Below are 16,238 nucleotides of genomic sequence, written 5' to 3' on the forward strand. Positions count from 1 at the left end.
GTGAAGCTTGCTGCAACGAGGTAGCATTTCTCTTATGCCATATGCTGCAACCAATCATGGCGAAACACTCAGCAAGGTTTGGCTCTCCAATCTTCAAAATACCCATGAATAAGTCACTGAATGTTGCAAATTGTTCTAGAAGGCAAGACCGACAAAATTTACCCTCCCACCATATTTCCTTGACCATCTAACATCCCCAAATGGCATGCACTGAATCTTCCAGCTCCGAGTTGCAAATATCACAAGTGGCAATTTTGGTGATGTGTCTTTTAAACAAGTTCTTTTTAGTGGGTAAGGACTCATTACATGCCCTCCAAATAAAATGTTTGACTTTGGCCGGGACCTTCAGACCCCAGATATTGTTCCAAAACACCGAATGGGCTGCTGGATTAGACGTACCTGGTTGCAAGGAAGCCTCTTTAGCCAAAGGCAATTTATAGGCACAGCTAGTCGTTTAATTTCCTTGGGTTGTTCCTTGCCATATTAGCTTATCTGGGATGCATCTGTTACTTAGGGGCAAACCCAGAACAGACTTTGCTTCGTGAGGTAGGAATTCAACAGAAATCCTGTCCTCCAACCAACGTGGACCTTCCTCATCCATAAGAGCACAGACTCGGGCATTGAGTGGCAGGCTTTTCTAAGGGGATATGACCTTACCCTCTGGAAACCATGAATCACCCCGAACTTTAACTTTCCGACCATCACCTATACGCAAAGTAGAACCTAGACCAACCACATTCCTAGCCTTCAAAATTCTTTGCCAAGTATAGGAACCTCCAATCTCGACATCCCCATCCATGATTGAGCAATTGGGGAAATACTTAGCTTTGAAATATATACGTGGCATTAATTTATGTAGTCATATGACACAATAAAGAGCAATTAACAAAAAGTCAAACGTTTCGACTTTATATTATACTAGTCACTAATCCGTGTGATGCACGGGAAAATTCATCAAAAAAATATTTATACATGATATATAAATTGATATTAGAAAATTTGTAGAAAAGAGTAACATAATTAAACTAAATTTTGTTTAGACAAAGTAGAAAATTATAGAATCAATTTTTTGGTTTATTTTAATAAAATAATGAGTTCTAACCAAATAAATAAATTTTGTTTATATATATATATATATATATATATATATACACACACCATAATTAAATGTGGAAAAATGCTCAACTTCATTTTCTTTTTCTTTTACATCTTCCCCTAGATTGATAGAAGTTGTAAGATAAATTCCCTAATATTTGAGTACTTGAACATTGAATTTGAATGGTTTAATGAGTAAGTTCTATAAATCCATAATCATAGTTTTTAAAAATATTTCATCCTACCAAAAGTCTTGTAGTTCAATTAGTATGTTCAAGTGTTGTTTCCAACTAAGATATTTAAGTTTTAATCCCTCTACATTCAAGCTTACACATATTAGCAAAATGGATATCTTGCATTATCTTAATGATGTTGCTACTCTATATAGATTGAAATGATTGTGTATTCAAGTGTTTGTTGTAAACTATTACAAAAAGTAGTAAAAGCAATGAAATTTGCAGCGAAGAGTAAAAAATGTTTCTACTTGCAAAAAAAAAAAAAAAAAAGAAGAAGAAAAAAAACCTCCATTCTAGACTAACAAAGCAAATTTATGAATCCTTGATCCTCTTTTGACAAACAAATTTATTATCCTATCTATGATGACTTTCTAATAGTGCTTGGATAAAAGTTGAATGCCACTTAAAAGAAATGGGGAAAAGGATAATAAAATGGGAATAAAAAAGGAAGATGATTTAGAAAATTAGAATTGCAAGACATTTCCAACCAAACTCAGGTTGGTATTAGCATGCCGCATCTTATGAAATAGAGATTATGCAACAAAAAATATGAGTATGGGGTTGCAACATAAAATGCATAAGGTTAGGCTAATTCACTAACAACTAAAGGCATGAGAGTTGAAGAAAAATACTAACCAATTCAATTAGTCTATGTTTATTTTAAAATATTAGATGTTTTATAATTTTATAATTTTATTGATGAAAGTACACAAATATAAGACATCTCTTAAGCCCAAGTATGACACCTAGTTTAAGTTGCCTAGTGGGTCTACCACAATAATACAACGCAAATTCAATAACAGACTACACTTCACAATTTTCATCCCACACTCCTCTCACCAATTCAAACTGGATCACTCACTCCCAACAATCTCAAACCCTTGATCCTCCAACTACCTTCCACTCCCACCTCACCGTTAACTCAACCACAAATCTACCATTCCTTGGTATACCAACCCAGCATCCATGAATCCCTTGGAACCTAGCAGAAATAAGTCAATAACAAAGAAATAACCCATTGGAAATTTTTTATTTCGTATTAGTGCACACCCAAAGAAATTACAAAAAATAAGAAATAAATCTCCACGAAACAGGATCAAATTCACAAAACTAAATCAAGATTATTATCCATTAAACACAACTAAATACTAAAACTTCCTTCTAACTATGATTATTTTGAAGTTTAGTCGCTTATGGAGACTCAGGGCTACTAAGCTTTGGAATGATTGTTGGGGCTTGTGATTGTTACAAGTCCTTAGATTTTGGGGATGTTTAGGCTGATTGTGGTATTGACTGGGAGCAAAAAGTGGGGTTTGTGACAAAGGCAATTGAACATGTTGATAAGAGATTAGCTCCACAATGGTTGTTTGGTTTTTGGGAATTCATGGATTACATCAAAGGAAGTTGTAGATTAAGGGGCGTTGATTGTTGTTCGATGTTGTTAAAGTTAAAGAAATCATCTAAATTTTAGGGTTAGAGAAAAGGCCAAAGAGAGAGAAAGAGGAGTCACAAAATAAAGAACCAAAGAGAAGAGAGGAGTGGCATTAGAATTCAGGTACAAATTCTAGTTTTAAAAAAAAAAAGTTAAATAATTTTGTTTAAGAAAAATAATAATGATGTGGCAAGCTCTAGAGAGGTCAACAAAAAGTTAAAGACTTCAATTATATATATATATAAAAAGAAGCATGAAACAAGGTCATTTCATTAAATGAAGACAAAACAAATTTAGCACGAAACAACTCCTATTAAATGAAGATTGGGTTTGTTATTGAGAACAACAATGTTTCCAACCAATGCATTAAGTCTTCTTGCACGTGATAAACACGTGGGTTTATTACCTATTAAAGTTGGATTTAATTTTCTATGAATTATTGTTATTAGTTAGTTAGAGTTTCAAGATTTCACGATTAGTAGATATTTTTAGTTGGATATTTTTCTGAAGGCTTTGTAAAGTATATATAAGTCTTTGTACAGTGTTTTGTAATTATTCACTTTCATTCAATATGATATTGCATATTCAAATTTAGAGAAAGTGTTCACTGAGAGAAAGAAAGAGAGAATTTCAAATTCTAACATAGTACAATGTTTGATCATATCCCTTCTCCACATCCACTTTCATCTGTCCCATCTACTCTATTTGATTCTGATTCTGATTTTCCTTCTACAAGTGGATTTGAGCATTTTACTCTAGACCTTGTTCAGTTTCAGATACTAAACCAAAACCAATTATTGATCCAATTCATGAACCTATTCTTGCACTAAAACCTATACCAGATAATGACCCTTCTGCTCTCGATGTTAAGAGATCCACTAGAATTCCTAGTCCTATTCCTAGTCCAATTCATTTTAGGAGACTTGTTAAGTAAAGCACTTGGTTTTCATTAGTTTTCTTTCTTACTATTCAAGATGAACTTGATTAACATTCATTTCCCTACTCATCTTGAGGGGGAGTATCAAAGAATAGAAGATAACAAGTGAGAAGCAAGTCGAATATCTAACTTCTTTTAATATGACAATAGCAGCTACAAGTTGTTTAGTGTGTGTTAGTATTAGTCAATTAGTTATATTATTAGCCACGTGTTAATTTGTTAGTGGTTGTTTTTGCAGTTTATAGAAGGAATCCACATAGTTTAGAGCTAAATTAGGGACTTATTATGTAGTTAAGCCTAATTGATGTGTATAAATACTTTCTATTTACACAAACACTATTCACTATTCACTACAAGAAAAAAAATGTTTATTGCAATGAAAAAAAATTGTTGCAATAACATTAGAGTCATTGCAATAATTGATAAGGGGTGTTGCAATAAAATTTTAGGTAATAGGTTTGTGCAACAAAAAACAATTTTGCAATAAACTCCAAATATTTTAATGACAATATATATATATATATATATATATATATATATATATATATATATATATATATATATTCACAAATCTTATTGCCAGGGACAAATCTAGGTGGGGGCCTAAAGGAGCCTGCCCCCCCCCCCCCCCTCGGCGCGGGCCCAAAAAAAAAAATTAACAGCTTAAATTTTTCACCAAAAAAAAAAAAATATATATATATATATATATATATATATATATATATATAGGCTTGGCCCCCTTTTGTTTTTAGATTAGGCCCCCCTCCCAAAAATCCTGAATACCAAGCCCAGCCGGCTAGCCCAAGAGGCAAGACTCACAAGAGCCCATGGCCCATGTTAAAAAAAAATAAAAAAAAATAAAAAAAAAAAACTCAGCAGTAATTCAGTAAACCTAACAGAGAAAAGAGAAAGTGAAGAAAAATAAAAAATAAAAAGAAATGAAACAGAGTACCCAGAGAGATAGTGAGGCGAGAGCAAGACAGAGAGATAGAGACCCATCACGGTGACACTAACACAAGACCCACGCCTGACGCCACTACCCACGCCACTGACCCACCCCATCTTGCCGCCACCGCCAGTTACTCGAGCCTTCACATCACAAGTATTTAATCTATGAATCTATGATAGTATGATCCTTTTCTAGTTTCCTTCAAAACCTAAAAAATAAATAAAATGTTTGTGCTAGTTGTGTTGCTTGTGGAGTGTTTGTGTTTTTATTGATGACTGATGATGAGTGATGAATTGATTACTACTGATGTTGGTGATTGTGATTCTATGAATTGAATTTGTGCTGCGGCCTATGGTGTTTTTTTTGGTGGGGCTTTTTGGCTTTGTGACTCTTTGTCACTTTGTGTGTGTTTGTGACTCTTTGTCACTTGTATAGTTGTATTATATAGATAAGAGAGAGAGAGAGAGAGAGAGAGAGAGAGTTTGTACAGATTACTTTGACTAGAGAGAGAGTTTGTAGAGATTACTTTGACTGTTTGTTCTCATCTTTGTCATCCAACTCACTTTTTGCAATAACTTAAATTGAAAATATCATTGTCATAACTTGATACAAATTATTTTGCAATCTATTATGTGAAAATTTCAAAGTGACAACTTATTGCAACAAATATATCATTGCAATAACTAAATATAAATCATTTTACAATCTATGAAAATGACAAACATGAAGTTGCAATGAAGATATTTTTACAATAATCTAATATCAATTATTTTACAATCTATTGTAATGATAAATATGAAACAATTAATTGTCTATTACGATGAGATATCATTGCAATACTTTGACCTAAATTATTTTTGTTAATTATTTGCAATCTATTGCAATAAAATTCGTGAAATAATAACCTATTGCTACAAGATATTTGAAGCAGTAAATTTTTTATTACAACAACAAATATATTATTAGCAGGGACGGAGCCAGGAATTTGAGTGAGGGGGGCTGGAGTATTGAACAAAACTCACCTGTTACTCAACTTTTTATAATTTTGCTTAAGAATTTTTGGAAACTGAGGTAATAGCATTTTATGGAATTGAAATGTCAAAAAATTTTGGAATTGAGATCAAGATTTTGAATTCTATTTCAGATTGACTACTGGAATGAAATATTTTGGTATCATTGTGTACTGATACACTGTTTCACAATTAACATCAAATATATATATATTAACACACATACCCACACGACACACACCATTATTAAACTAAATGAAAGTATAATTTATAATGAATATAATATATTGTTTTACAAAAATCAAATAAAATGATTAGATTGCTATTAAAAATAAAGCAAATGTGGCATTTTTGTAAATAAACAAAAATGTTGGGTATTTTGTAAACTATAAATAAATAACATTCTCTATTCCCAATCCTACCCATTCTTGTTTTTACTGTTTACCTCACATTTGGTCTTTAAACAAGTGTTACTTTCCGTTTATCTGCTTGCTCTTCTTCATCCGTGTACCTTCTAATAATCTTCTTCTTCGCTTTTTTTTTTTTCCGATTTGTCTTTTTTATGTTTTTGTTAAATCATTTTTTTCATATTGTTCTCACCTTCCTTTCTCTCACTGTGCCTCTTGACTATTTTAGTCAGACTCAAATCCTTCATATTTTTTTCTCCTCTGTTTTAAACAAAAATGAACTACAGCATATGCAATGGTTCACAAAGTGGCCAACCATAAATTTATTTGGGTCCAAAATGCTAGGAGTGAGCTGATAATAAGCAAAGAGAGACCAATGATGACCAAGTTTTTTTTTTTTTTAGGGCTAATTGAAAATTAAATGTACCTATAGAAAATTTTTTCTCAAAATCCAGGCCCATCCCTGATTATTAGATCAAAATTATCATTATAATATTTTAAGTTTATTGCAACGAACTTTTTTGTAACACAAACCTATTACCTCAAATTTTATTGCAATACTTTGCATAAACAATTGCAATGACTCTGATATTATTACAATGACTCCTTCTTCTTCTTCTTTTTTGTAGTGAGGCTTTGAATTTGGATGTGGCTTCTCATGTTTCCTATGTCATCCTCTCATTCATACGGTTTATGTTTATGCGTGGGGAAAGGATTTACAGAATCTCTATCAATACAATAAAAGAAATGGAAAAGAAAGATGGGAACTTGGTTTTTCTCAAGGAAAAGCTCTCTCTTTTCATACAAAGGCTTGACTTCAATAATATTCACACTTTCTGTATTTCTAGGGTTTGTCCAACCCTTATCTAAAGCCTCTTGCCACGCCTCACAGCTATGTGTGTGCTAACAGATGTGCAGTGGACAAGTACATAGCAAAGTACAGAGATTGTGCAGCTCACAACCTGGTCTCTCCCTAAGGTCGTGAGTTGGTCGCAAGGTACACGTCTACACTTTCATCCAAAATACCTGCCACGTGGATCTCGCGCGCAAGCTAGGTCGCGAGCAGGTCACCTCCAAGTTGCAAGATCACTGGCTGATGCTACTTCAAATTTTCAAGATGAGGCTCAAGTACTCTACCCCAAAATACATGAAAACCCAGAAAAACAGTACATTAACATTAATCACATAACTCATTGCTTCATCCAACTTGATTTTTGCACAAAAACAAATGTCAAATTCACTATCAACAACATCTACCTTCCCCCAAGTTTTCAGCAGCTCCTCATCCACCTCCACCTCCACCTCCACCTCCATAGGATTGGGTTTTGATTGACAAAACAAAAGAGAGACCGCTAAAGGTTATGGTTTGGAATGCGAGAGAGAATAAAAATAATACAGAGGGAATATAAATAAAAGGGTTAGGGGATGTCTGAATTTACTACTCCTAGTCAAAGTCCATTTACCCTTTACATAGGCCTTTAAGCCCATTTTAAGGACATGGACTCCTTTCTATATTCTTTGTGTTCTTCTAGCCTAATTTGCCATCATTAAATGTGTTTTTTTCAATACTAAACGTTTACCTCTCAATATTACATAGGGGATAAAGTTGATTAAATGTTGGTTATTTTTTGTTTCTTTAGTAAATACTTAAGCATGTATTTTTGGATTAGCTTTTTCGCTTCATTGCCTATATGCAACTTTTTAAATCCTTTTTAGCAAATCAACAAAAAGCTTAGTATCAAAGAGTTGTTTATCCTTGGATGAGGAACTTTTCGGCTAGCCTAGACTACAAGGCCCACTCATCTGAGGAGGCCCACTCGTCCCAAATGGAGGACCCATTGCAACAAATGCAACCCATGTCTACTCTCATGACTCATCCATCACACACACAAAGACGGAGAGGGAAAGCACTTGCGAGCTTGGCTTTGGTAACCATCCGTCACCCCCCCAAAGACAGACGAGTGAAGGTGGCTATACGAATTCTACCACCCTACTACACTCGCATAGAAACTATTACATAAGACTCCTACATTCTCGCAACTGTCAGCAAATGGGTAACTCTCATCTCCTACAAATCAGCCAAACGATAACTCCAAATCCCTACAATTCTGCTAAGGTGGTTATTCACAGACCCCTATCTAAACACCAAGACACCACAATTTGAAGGTACGTGAAAAAACTCAATTCTCAAGCTCTTTCTTTTGAGTTCATTGAGATTATTGTGAGTTTCTAACTTAATCTTTGGAGAGTCTTTGGTCAGCACCACATCAATGCGCTCTGAGGGTATGTCCATTTTTCAAGTTTCTTGATTCTTCATCTTTTTCTAACGTCTACAAGTTTGGACGATCGACTTACTAACAATTTTGGACATCATCATCCTTCAAAAAATTAATTAACTTTTTAGTTTGTTATGTCCAATTACACTATGGTTTCTATTTTGTAGGATGTTTACTTTTAATACAGTCCTACTACAGAGATAATTTTTGGGTTTTGTTGTTGATGTAAAATATTATCAAGGTGTATAATTTATAGATGACATCAATTTGTGTTGCTAGTCTCCTTTAGATTTGGACTCGTTAGTTTTTGGAAGTAATTAAAATTTTAAATGAAGTTCACTTGAAACAAGGAAAGTAATTAAAATTTTAAATGTAGTTCACTTGAAACAAGGGAAGAATAGGATAGCTTTGTGACCTTTCGAAATGGAAAAAACAAGCACCTAAAACTTTTTAAGTGCTGTAAAGAAAGGTTTCAGTTATCTCTAGCTCAAAATATGATTTAAATTCAAAATCATGTAAAAAACAGATCATTTTTGTATTACGTGGCTTACTTTTATTAGTTTTATGAGTATCATGTGTTGTTCACTATGCTCCGAAAATATTTAATAATTTTCCTCGCCTAAATTGGATGAGAATTGGTATCAAGGGAACTAAAAAAGAGAGGATAACAACATTAATTGGATGACCCTATACAACCATGCACATTGGCAGAGCGGCTTAAGCATTCAAATATCAATTATCTTTGCTGCTTTCTTATAACAATGTATAAACTACAAACAAGCCAAAGCAATGCCTCGATGAGATTTTAAATGCAATATCAAAGCTATGGAGGTTTAACTCACAACTATAGTTATTATTACAACCGTGTACATGACAAAATAACAAAGTGATATAGAATGAATCTAACAAAAACAAATGAAACGTCTCCTTGTCATGCACTACCTAAACTCAGCAAAGTCTTTAGAGAGGGGAATGTGTATAAAAAGAAAAGAAAAAAGAAAATAAAATCCGCAAGTTCATGAAGTCCTCCATTGCAACTCAATTTGAATACGCCCATTCTTCGAGTCTATAAGATGGTACTTCTCATTTATTCGTTTATTGGAGATAACATCCGAAAGATTGATGTCAATATAACCCAGAGATTCCTGATTCAAATGAAAACAGTGTCAATCACATCTGAAAAACAAAACTACGATAACTAAATTACAGTACCCAAAAAAAAAAAACAAACTATTATCTTCAGGTAAAGCATGTTGATGAAGAACTGGATTTATTAATAAATTGTCATCAACCAACCAAAATAACGATAATCGAAAAGTATATTTTGTACCTTTGGATGCAGCAGGCCCATCCTTGATGAGGTGCTGACCACCTCTACATGCAGTCTGTCATTAGTGGGAGGCTCGTCCAGCATAAACGTGAATTCCTCCTCCCATCTTGGATCTCTGTTCTTCTTTATATGCTGTTCCATAAAAATAAAAAAAAGTCATAATCCATAGACCATGAAGCAACCATATCATCACTACTGACCCCAAACAACCCATCTTGAAGGTGAGGGTAGTAAATTTATAGAACCATTTTTACCTAACCACTGCGCAGCATATACAGAAATGAACTACATGCACAAGTCTAATGACCTATTTTAGAAACCGTGCTTTCCCAAAGACATAAAAGATAGCTGCTTTTAAAGGGTATTAATTGCATGGTCCCACTATCTTCATACCTTAGTCTTTCTCTCCTCCCCTCTGAATAGAATCCGTGCATATGGATTAGTATGGTGCTTCCCTTCAACATCTTGAGCTTCATGAATTATAATTACCAACATACCTCCACCAGCAGGTGTCCCATCTGGAGCCTTCTTTATCGACTTTGATTCTTCCAAACTTTTTGGTAATTCTTCCTCTTTGAAAGGTTTGTATGTCAATTCCACTACAATCTGCCCACGTGACTTCTCGTTCTGAGGATCGTTCAAGTCCATATTCTTAAGAAGGTCAAGTGTCAGAACTTTTGGCTCATCAGGGGTGAGGTCTTTCAGAGGGACAACATGCATGCCCATCTTGTCAGGTTTGCCAACCTGAGAATAGGAAATAAAAAGCTTCAGACACAGCAACACAGAAACAGGAAATGCCACTTACCTGCTATCTCAGCATAATATACCTGCTCCCAATCATAAACATGAAGCTCTAAAGCCTGGGATTGTGGATCTTTAACGACCATATTGAACTCTTCATTCCATTCAGGGTTCAAGTTTTTGTGCTTCACAGTTGTCTTCTTTGATGGAAGCTTATCCTCAGTGAGTTTTAGTTTCACATATGGGTCCGATGCACCTAAGAGATCTTTCTTTTTTAGTTTCACAGCCCTCAGAACCTTGACATGGAGAATTCCAACCGGCCTCTTTAAAGCCCTATAATTTCCAACCAGTATTGTTAGCAAAAAAATAGAATTGACAATGGAATGGAACAAATACACAGAAGAATGCAGAAACCTACTTCGTTGGATCCAAAATAGGCACATCCAGGGCTTTGGGCCACAGATACATGTTGGCAACCTGATCTTTGATAAGTTCCTGCAGAAAAATCTCTTCCAACAAAGTTAAAACCATGGATCATAAAAAAAAACAAAAACAAAGCCTTAGTCCCAAAATGGATCATATATACCATAAAAAACATAACTGATAATTATACTTGATCAAACAACCATCTACAGCATTAAACACCACTTTTTTTTTTGTGCTACTCAGGGGAACACCACTGCCCAGTGATATAAAGTAGAAATAATTAACAAAGCTTTTCCTTTATCTACTAGGATAGCTAAAAGGAGAGAAGAGCTAAATGAAATATGGATGTACCTGGACAAACCTGTAAAGGCCAGGTATTGACATAAGATCAGCCCCCATAAGCTTCAGTCCAAAGTCAACATGTGGCTGCAAAATGAAAGAAAATATAATCGAGCTTTAGTCCACATAAAAAGCATTGATTCTAGTATTCTGCAATGAATAATCCCACAGCAGTCTAAAAGCCAATTACCCAAAAAGATAATTCCAAATAAAAGATCACCCAAGACATCCAATATTAGAATTTTTTCTGAATGATAAGTGTTTAAAAAATTATCATGGTATGGCACTTTTAGCTGAGGCTACAATGCCAGAGCCATCAACTATGTGGTACCAACACTGGCAAATTATACACTAATAAAATATATAAAAAAGAAATGTTGTTTTACTTTTATCCAGTTCCCACAACTAAACTGACTGCCCCAATCTTTGAGTACAAAAAAAATTCTTTGGCATGAGACCTATATATGGGGTGACTATGTGCCATGTAAACTGTAATGAAGTTTCTGACACATCTAACATCTAAATCTCCAAGGGCTCAAGTATGCGTGTAAACAGTAAAGTGCAGCTATAAGTACAGTTTTCAGACCTATATAACACCTAAATGTCCAAATATTAGTAGACCAGGCAACAACCAAATTCTAGCAACTTTCTGAAAATAGCTCAACTTAGTGTTTCAAAGCAGAGGAAGACATAAAAAAGTGTTATCAAAGGAACTTCAACCAATAGACATTTTCAACTCCTCTTGTTTAAGCTGCCTATTAAATAAGGACCCAAGAACACTGTCCCATAACCGTAAGGCCATTACACCTCTTGTATATGACAAGGATACCCCATCATTAAGCATAATTGTTGCGTGGACTTAAGCAATATAGACCCAATGGTAAATAATCATACACATCATCACAAACCTTATCCATGAGAGACACATGGATATTGGCAAAACAAGGAAAGCTTGGAACCAAGGGCTTCAGAGTAATACGTGGAGCAGCAAATACTTGCAAATCCACCACCTGAAATCATTGAGACAAAACAGAGTAAAGAAGCAGTAAAACTCTCTCTCCCTCTCTCTCTCTCTCCCTCTCAAACACACACACATAATAGAAATTCTTCCTTGCACAGTAAACTAAACCAATAACCTGGACAGTTGCTTTCAAACCGAATGCTTTAACAGCAACAGTGACATTGGGATTTCCAGCCCATTTTATGGATGGTTCCATAATCAACTCCTTCTCATCAGTTATATAAACTTTCATTCCTGACATTACAAAATTTGATGAAAAGAATTAGAAAAGAGTTCTAGAAATACAGAGTACAAAATAAATAATGAAGATATACAACTAATCGATCAAATATATATACAGGAAAAAAAAGGGGGGGGGGGGGGGGGAGGGACTTCAAAGGTGCTCCTGATATATAAAAGCACTATGGATTTCATAGTAGATGCTGGTAGAGATTGGGAAAACTAAGTTTGGTTACATAAAAGGTTGTAAACAAGACAAGGTGAGCCGAGTATTAAAATTTTTAAAATTGTTCATTTAACTTTATTTCGAACACAAGCCAAGCTTGAACGCATCAAAAAACTTTTTTTTTTTAGAAACAACACATCAAAAAACTAGAATACATGTTCAAGCTTGGTTCATTTTCTTGTTGAACAAACTCAAACTTGATTAGCTTATTCTTTTCCCATATATAGTAAACACTGAAACTAGAAAATTTTACCCACAAATATATGCTAATAATTAATAACTAAATCATAGCTGAAACTAAATTACTTGAGTTAATTAGATAGAACGCTTTTGGTTTATAAATTCAATAAAAATTATATTCACCAACCTTGTTTTGTTAAAAATTATATATAATAACTAAGAAATTGACTATTTATATTTATAATAAATCACAAATAATAATTTGATATTTTATGAAATTGTTTACAAACTTAAGCAATCCACTATCAAGTCTGTAAACAGCAACAAGCCCTAATCCCAATTCTTTTAGGTCGATTATGGATCCTCAACAAATTAGTTAGGGTTGGCCACATGTATTCCTTTCCTCCATTCTATTTTATCTTAAGTCTTACACAATCCACTATCAAGTCTTTTTTTTTTTCTTAATTTGATAATTGGGAGAGAGGATTTGAACCCTAGATATCTTCGTTAGAGACACCAGGAGGTGCCAACCAATTAAGCCAATTAAGCTAAGAGCCAAGCCAATAAAGCTAAAAGAATCTTCGCCACTATCGAGTCTATACAAGAACATTTTTATACAAGTATAAATATAAACATAGTTATATATATATATATATATATATATAAATCGAGTCTCATACTTGCTAGATTTTTCACAAAAACATTATTATGTTTGAGCTCGACTCGTTTAATAGTTGAGCCTCAATTTGGGATTGATCTTGCCTAGTTTGCTAAATAAACTAACATAAAAAACTTTTTCCCCAAGATGAGCCCAAACTATTAATAAACAACTTGTTTCATGTTCAATTACAAAGTAATACCAGATTCTCAAAGCCTAAAAAATCTCTTAACAAATATAAGATCAGAATATCCATCAACCATGTAAATAGGAAATTATAATGAAAAAGAAACTTACTGCAAACAACCAGGAGAGGCTTTTCTTTTTTTATTTTCAACTACTAGCATTTATTTCAAAAACTGAAGATGGAACAAAACAGTGAGTCACGTATGCTAAACTTTCCAGATTGTTGGGCATAAGAACACAAGAGATGAATCCAAAAACAAACAAACAAAATTTCTCAGAAATTCCAGTGATTAACAAGTTACAATAGCAGTTCCCAACAAAACAGTGTCCCAATAATATTTTAAACGTAAAATGTATATGTACATGAAGGCATCTTTAATATCCTTTCAAAAATCTTCAAATATCAATACCCCAATAACACTAATCAAGCATTCTTTGACAATGTTTTTCCTCCATACAAAAGCTAGCTACAACGTAAGAGTTTACATGACAAGTTTCAATGAAATAGAAAAACTATAAAATCAGGTGCATCATATCTACGAACCTTGAAAAGTTGGTGGTAGGGACCCTAAGGTAAGAGTTTCAAATTCAACGGACTCAATTTTATATTTCGGAATTTGCTCAGCAATTATAGGCTTCGCAATGTTCTTTGCAGTCTTGCAAATTGCCTATGTAAGATAAATTAAAGAGTCTCGAATAATCAATATGAATAGATAAGTAGAAGCAATAAGGTATTGAAAAAGGGGAAAAATCAGGAGTAGTCACACAGATACAAAACCTTGTCAAGATAAGGCCACATATACAGTATAAACTTGTTTAGCCAGTCAACCTTCAAAAAAACAAAAAAAAAAAATATGATAAAAATAAGAATGAAATTGTCTAGATACAAAACAAATCAAGACCCAGAAAACATTGTAGCCTGAGGAAGTTACAAATAGTATTTACATACACGATCGTAGTCTGGATTTTTCACCCATAGTGGTATCTCAGGAAGCATCCGCTGCAAAGTTTCTGAGTCGTGCTGAACCAAGGGACGGATTTCAGGATCCTGACCAAGCCAATCAGAAACCAATTAAACTTAACCTCATATGTTAACGTGAGTTAGATTCCAAACTTTAGGCAAGGTTATACCCAAATCCACCCACATTTTCTCTTCGTTTTCTTATAGATGAGACGCCCTTTCATATATTATAGAAGCATTAAATTGGCTAGAATGCTAAATATTGAACTGAAAAGTATCATGCCAGAATTAAGCAAAATCACCAACATATTTGTGTGCGTGTACATGTGTTTACTAGGAAGCCAAATAGTCTGCAAACTGCATTTCATGCAGAAAAGAAAGCCACACAATATATATCATTCTTGGCCTAGCAGAGATCAAGATTGCCACACTAATATACAAGCTAGGAACAAGAGAATTCAAATTCATCAAATTAGTAATAAACCTTAACACTAAAAAATATCTACTCCAAGAAAGCCAATGATAAATATCCTCAAAATTTTCCCATAAATAGTAACATATTATATCCCTTTCCTTCTCTCTTAGTCACAACCATTCTCTAGGAAATAACAAACCAAAACAAAAGACCAAACCAAATCACCTACATTGGCAAATAACAAAAGTCACACCATGTATTCATATGTATTAGGACTTCACTTCTTTTTCTTTCACTTTGTTTTGCTTTCTCATCAACCCAACACAGCATCAAAAAAAAAATATTTTAAATCTATAACTGCAACCGATAGCCAAATACACCAAAAAAAACGTAATAATCTTGATTAACACAACACAAACCAATCCATATATCTTTCTTAGTACATGTCCATACATACATAAAAACATTCAGAAAGAAACAGAGAGATAGAGAGGGACCTCAACATCAATGGGCTGGAAATATATGAAGAGGAAATAGCCAGCAACAAGACCTATAGAAATACCAAATCCAAATCCACAAAAACCCAATATAGTACTAAAGAACCCCATCTCAAATCTCCTCCCAAAAAAAGCTTTAAAAACCAAAACTTTCCCACAAACCAAACAACCCCAGATCACAAATTCCCTCTCTTTCTCTTTCCCAATTTAGAAAACTCCTCAAAACCCCATTTTCCTGCTTCCTCGAGTTCTCCTCAAATCACCGATCCTCTGTCCATATAAACCAATATTAAAATAATATAAACCAAACAAAGTGTCATAAAATATATACTAAATATAATATTATTAATATTATAATGACTTATTTGTCCTTGTCGATTGAGATCAAAAAATGTAAGAAGCTGAAAAGGTTTGTGGCACTTGTCACTCACTGAAGTAGAAACGGAGAGACAACGCAAGGCATAGAATTTAATTAAAAATTTAATTTAATTTAATTTAATTTAAAATACATAAACATAAATCAAATTCAAAAGTAGTAAAGTCCTATACTTAAGTATTTAGTAAAAGCGTGTTATACAAGGTTTTTTTTTTTTTTTTTTTGTTTCCTTAACTTTTCAGGTAGGATACGTTATTCTTGGCGCTTTGTGTCGGGACGAAGAGGAGTGATCCAGTGAAACTCAAGATTTGGTGAGCTCGT

The 16,238-nt window shown here is 33.8% G+C and overlaps 1 protein-coding gene across 1 annotated transcript; it reads right to left on the minus strand.

Annotated features, from left to right (window-relative positions):
• Nucleotides 1-9,125: 9,125 nt before the first annotated feature.
• Nucleotides 9,126-15,847, minus strand: LOC142644648 (synaptotagmin-1-like). Its single transcript, XM_075819226.1, has 12 exons — nt 15,542-15,847; nt 14,618-14,716; nt 14,447-14,497; nt 14,213-14,336; nt 12,315-12,433; nt 12,087-12,188; nt 11,191-11,265; nt 10,832-10,908; nt 10,500-10,746; nt 10,066-10,416; nt 9,673-9,804; nt 9,126-9,487 (listed from the first exon to the last, which is right to left on the minus strand). The coding sequence occupies exons 1-12, from the start codon at nt 15,650-15,652 to the stop codon at nt 9,359-9,361; spliced, it is 1,617 nt and encodes a 538-aa protein (XP_075675341.1). The 5' UTR covers nt 15,653-15,847; the 3' UTR covers nt 9,126-9,358.
• Nucleotides 15,848-16,238: the final 391 nt, after the last annotated feature.

Source organism: Castanea sativa, chromosome 7 (genome assembly GCF_040712315.1).
Source record: "Castanea sativa cultivar Marrone di Chiusa Pesio chromosome 7, ASM4071231v1".
In the NCBI taxonomy this organism is placed as follows: Eukaryota; Viridiplantae; Streptophyta; class Magnoliopsida; order Fagales; family Fagaceae; genus Castanea; species Castanea sativa.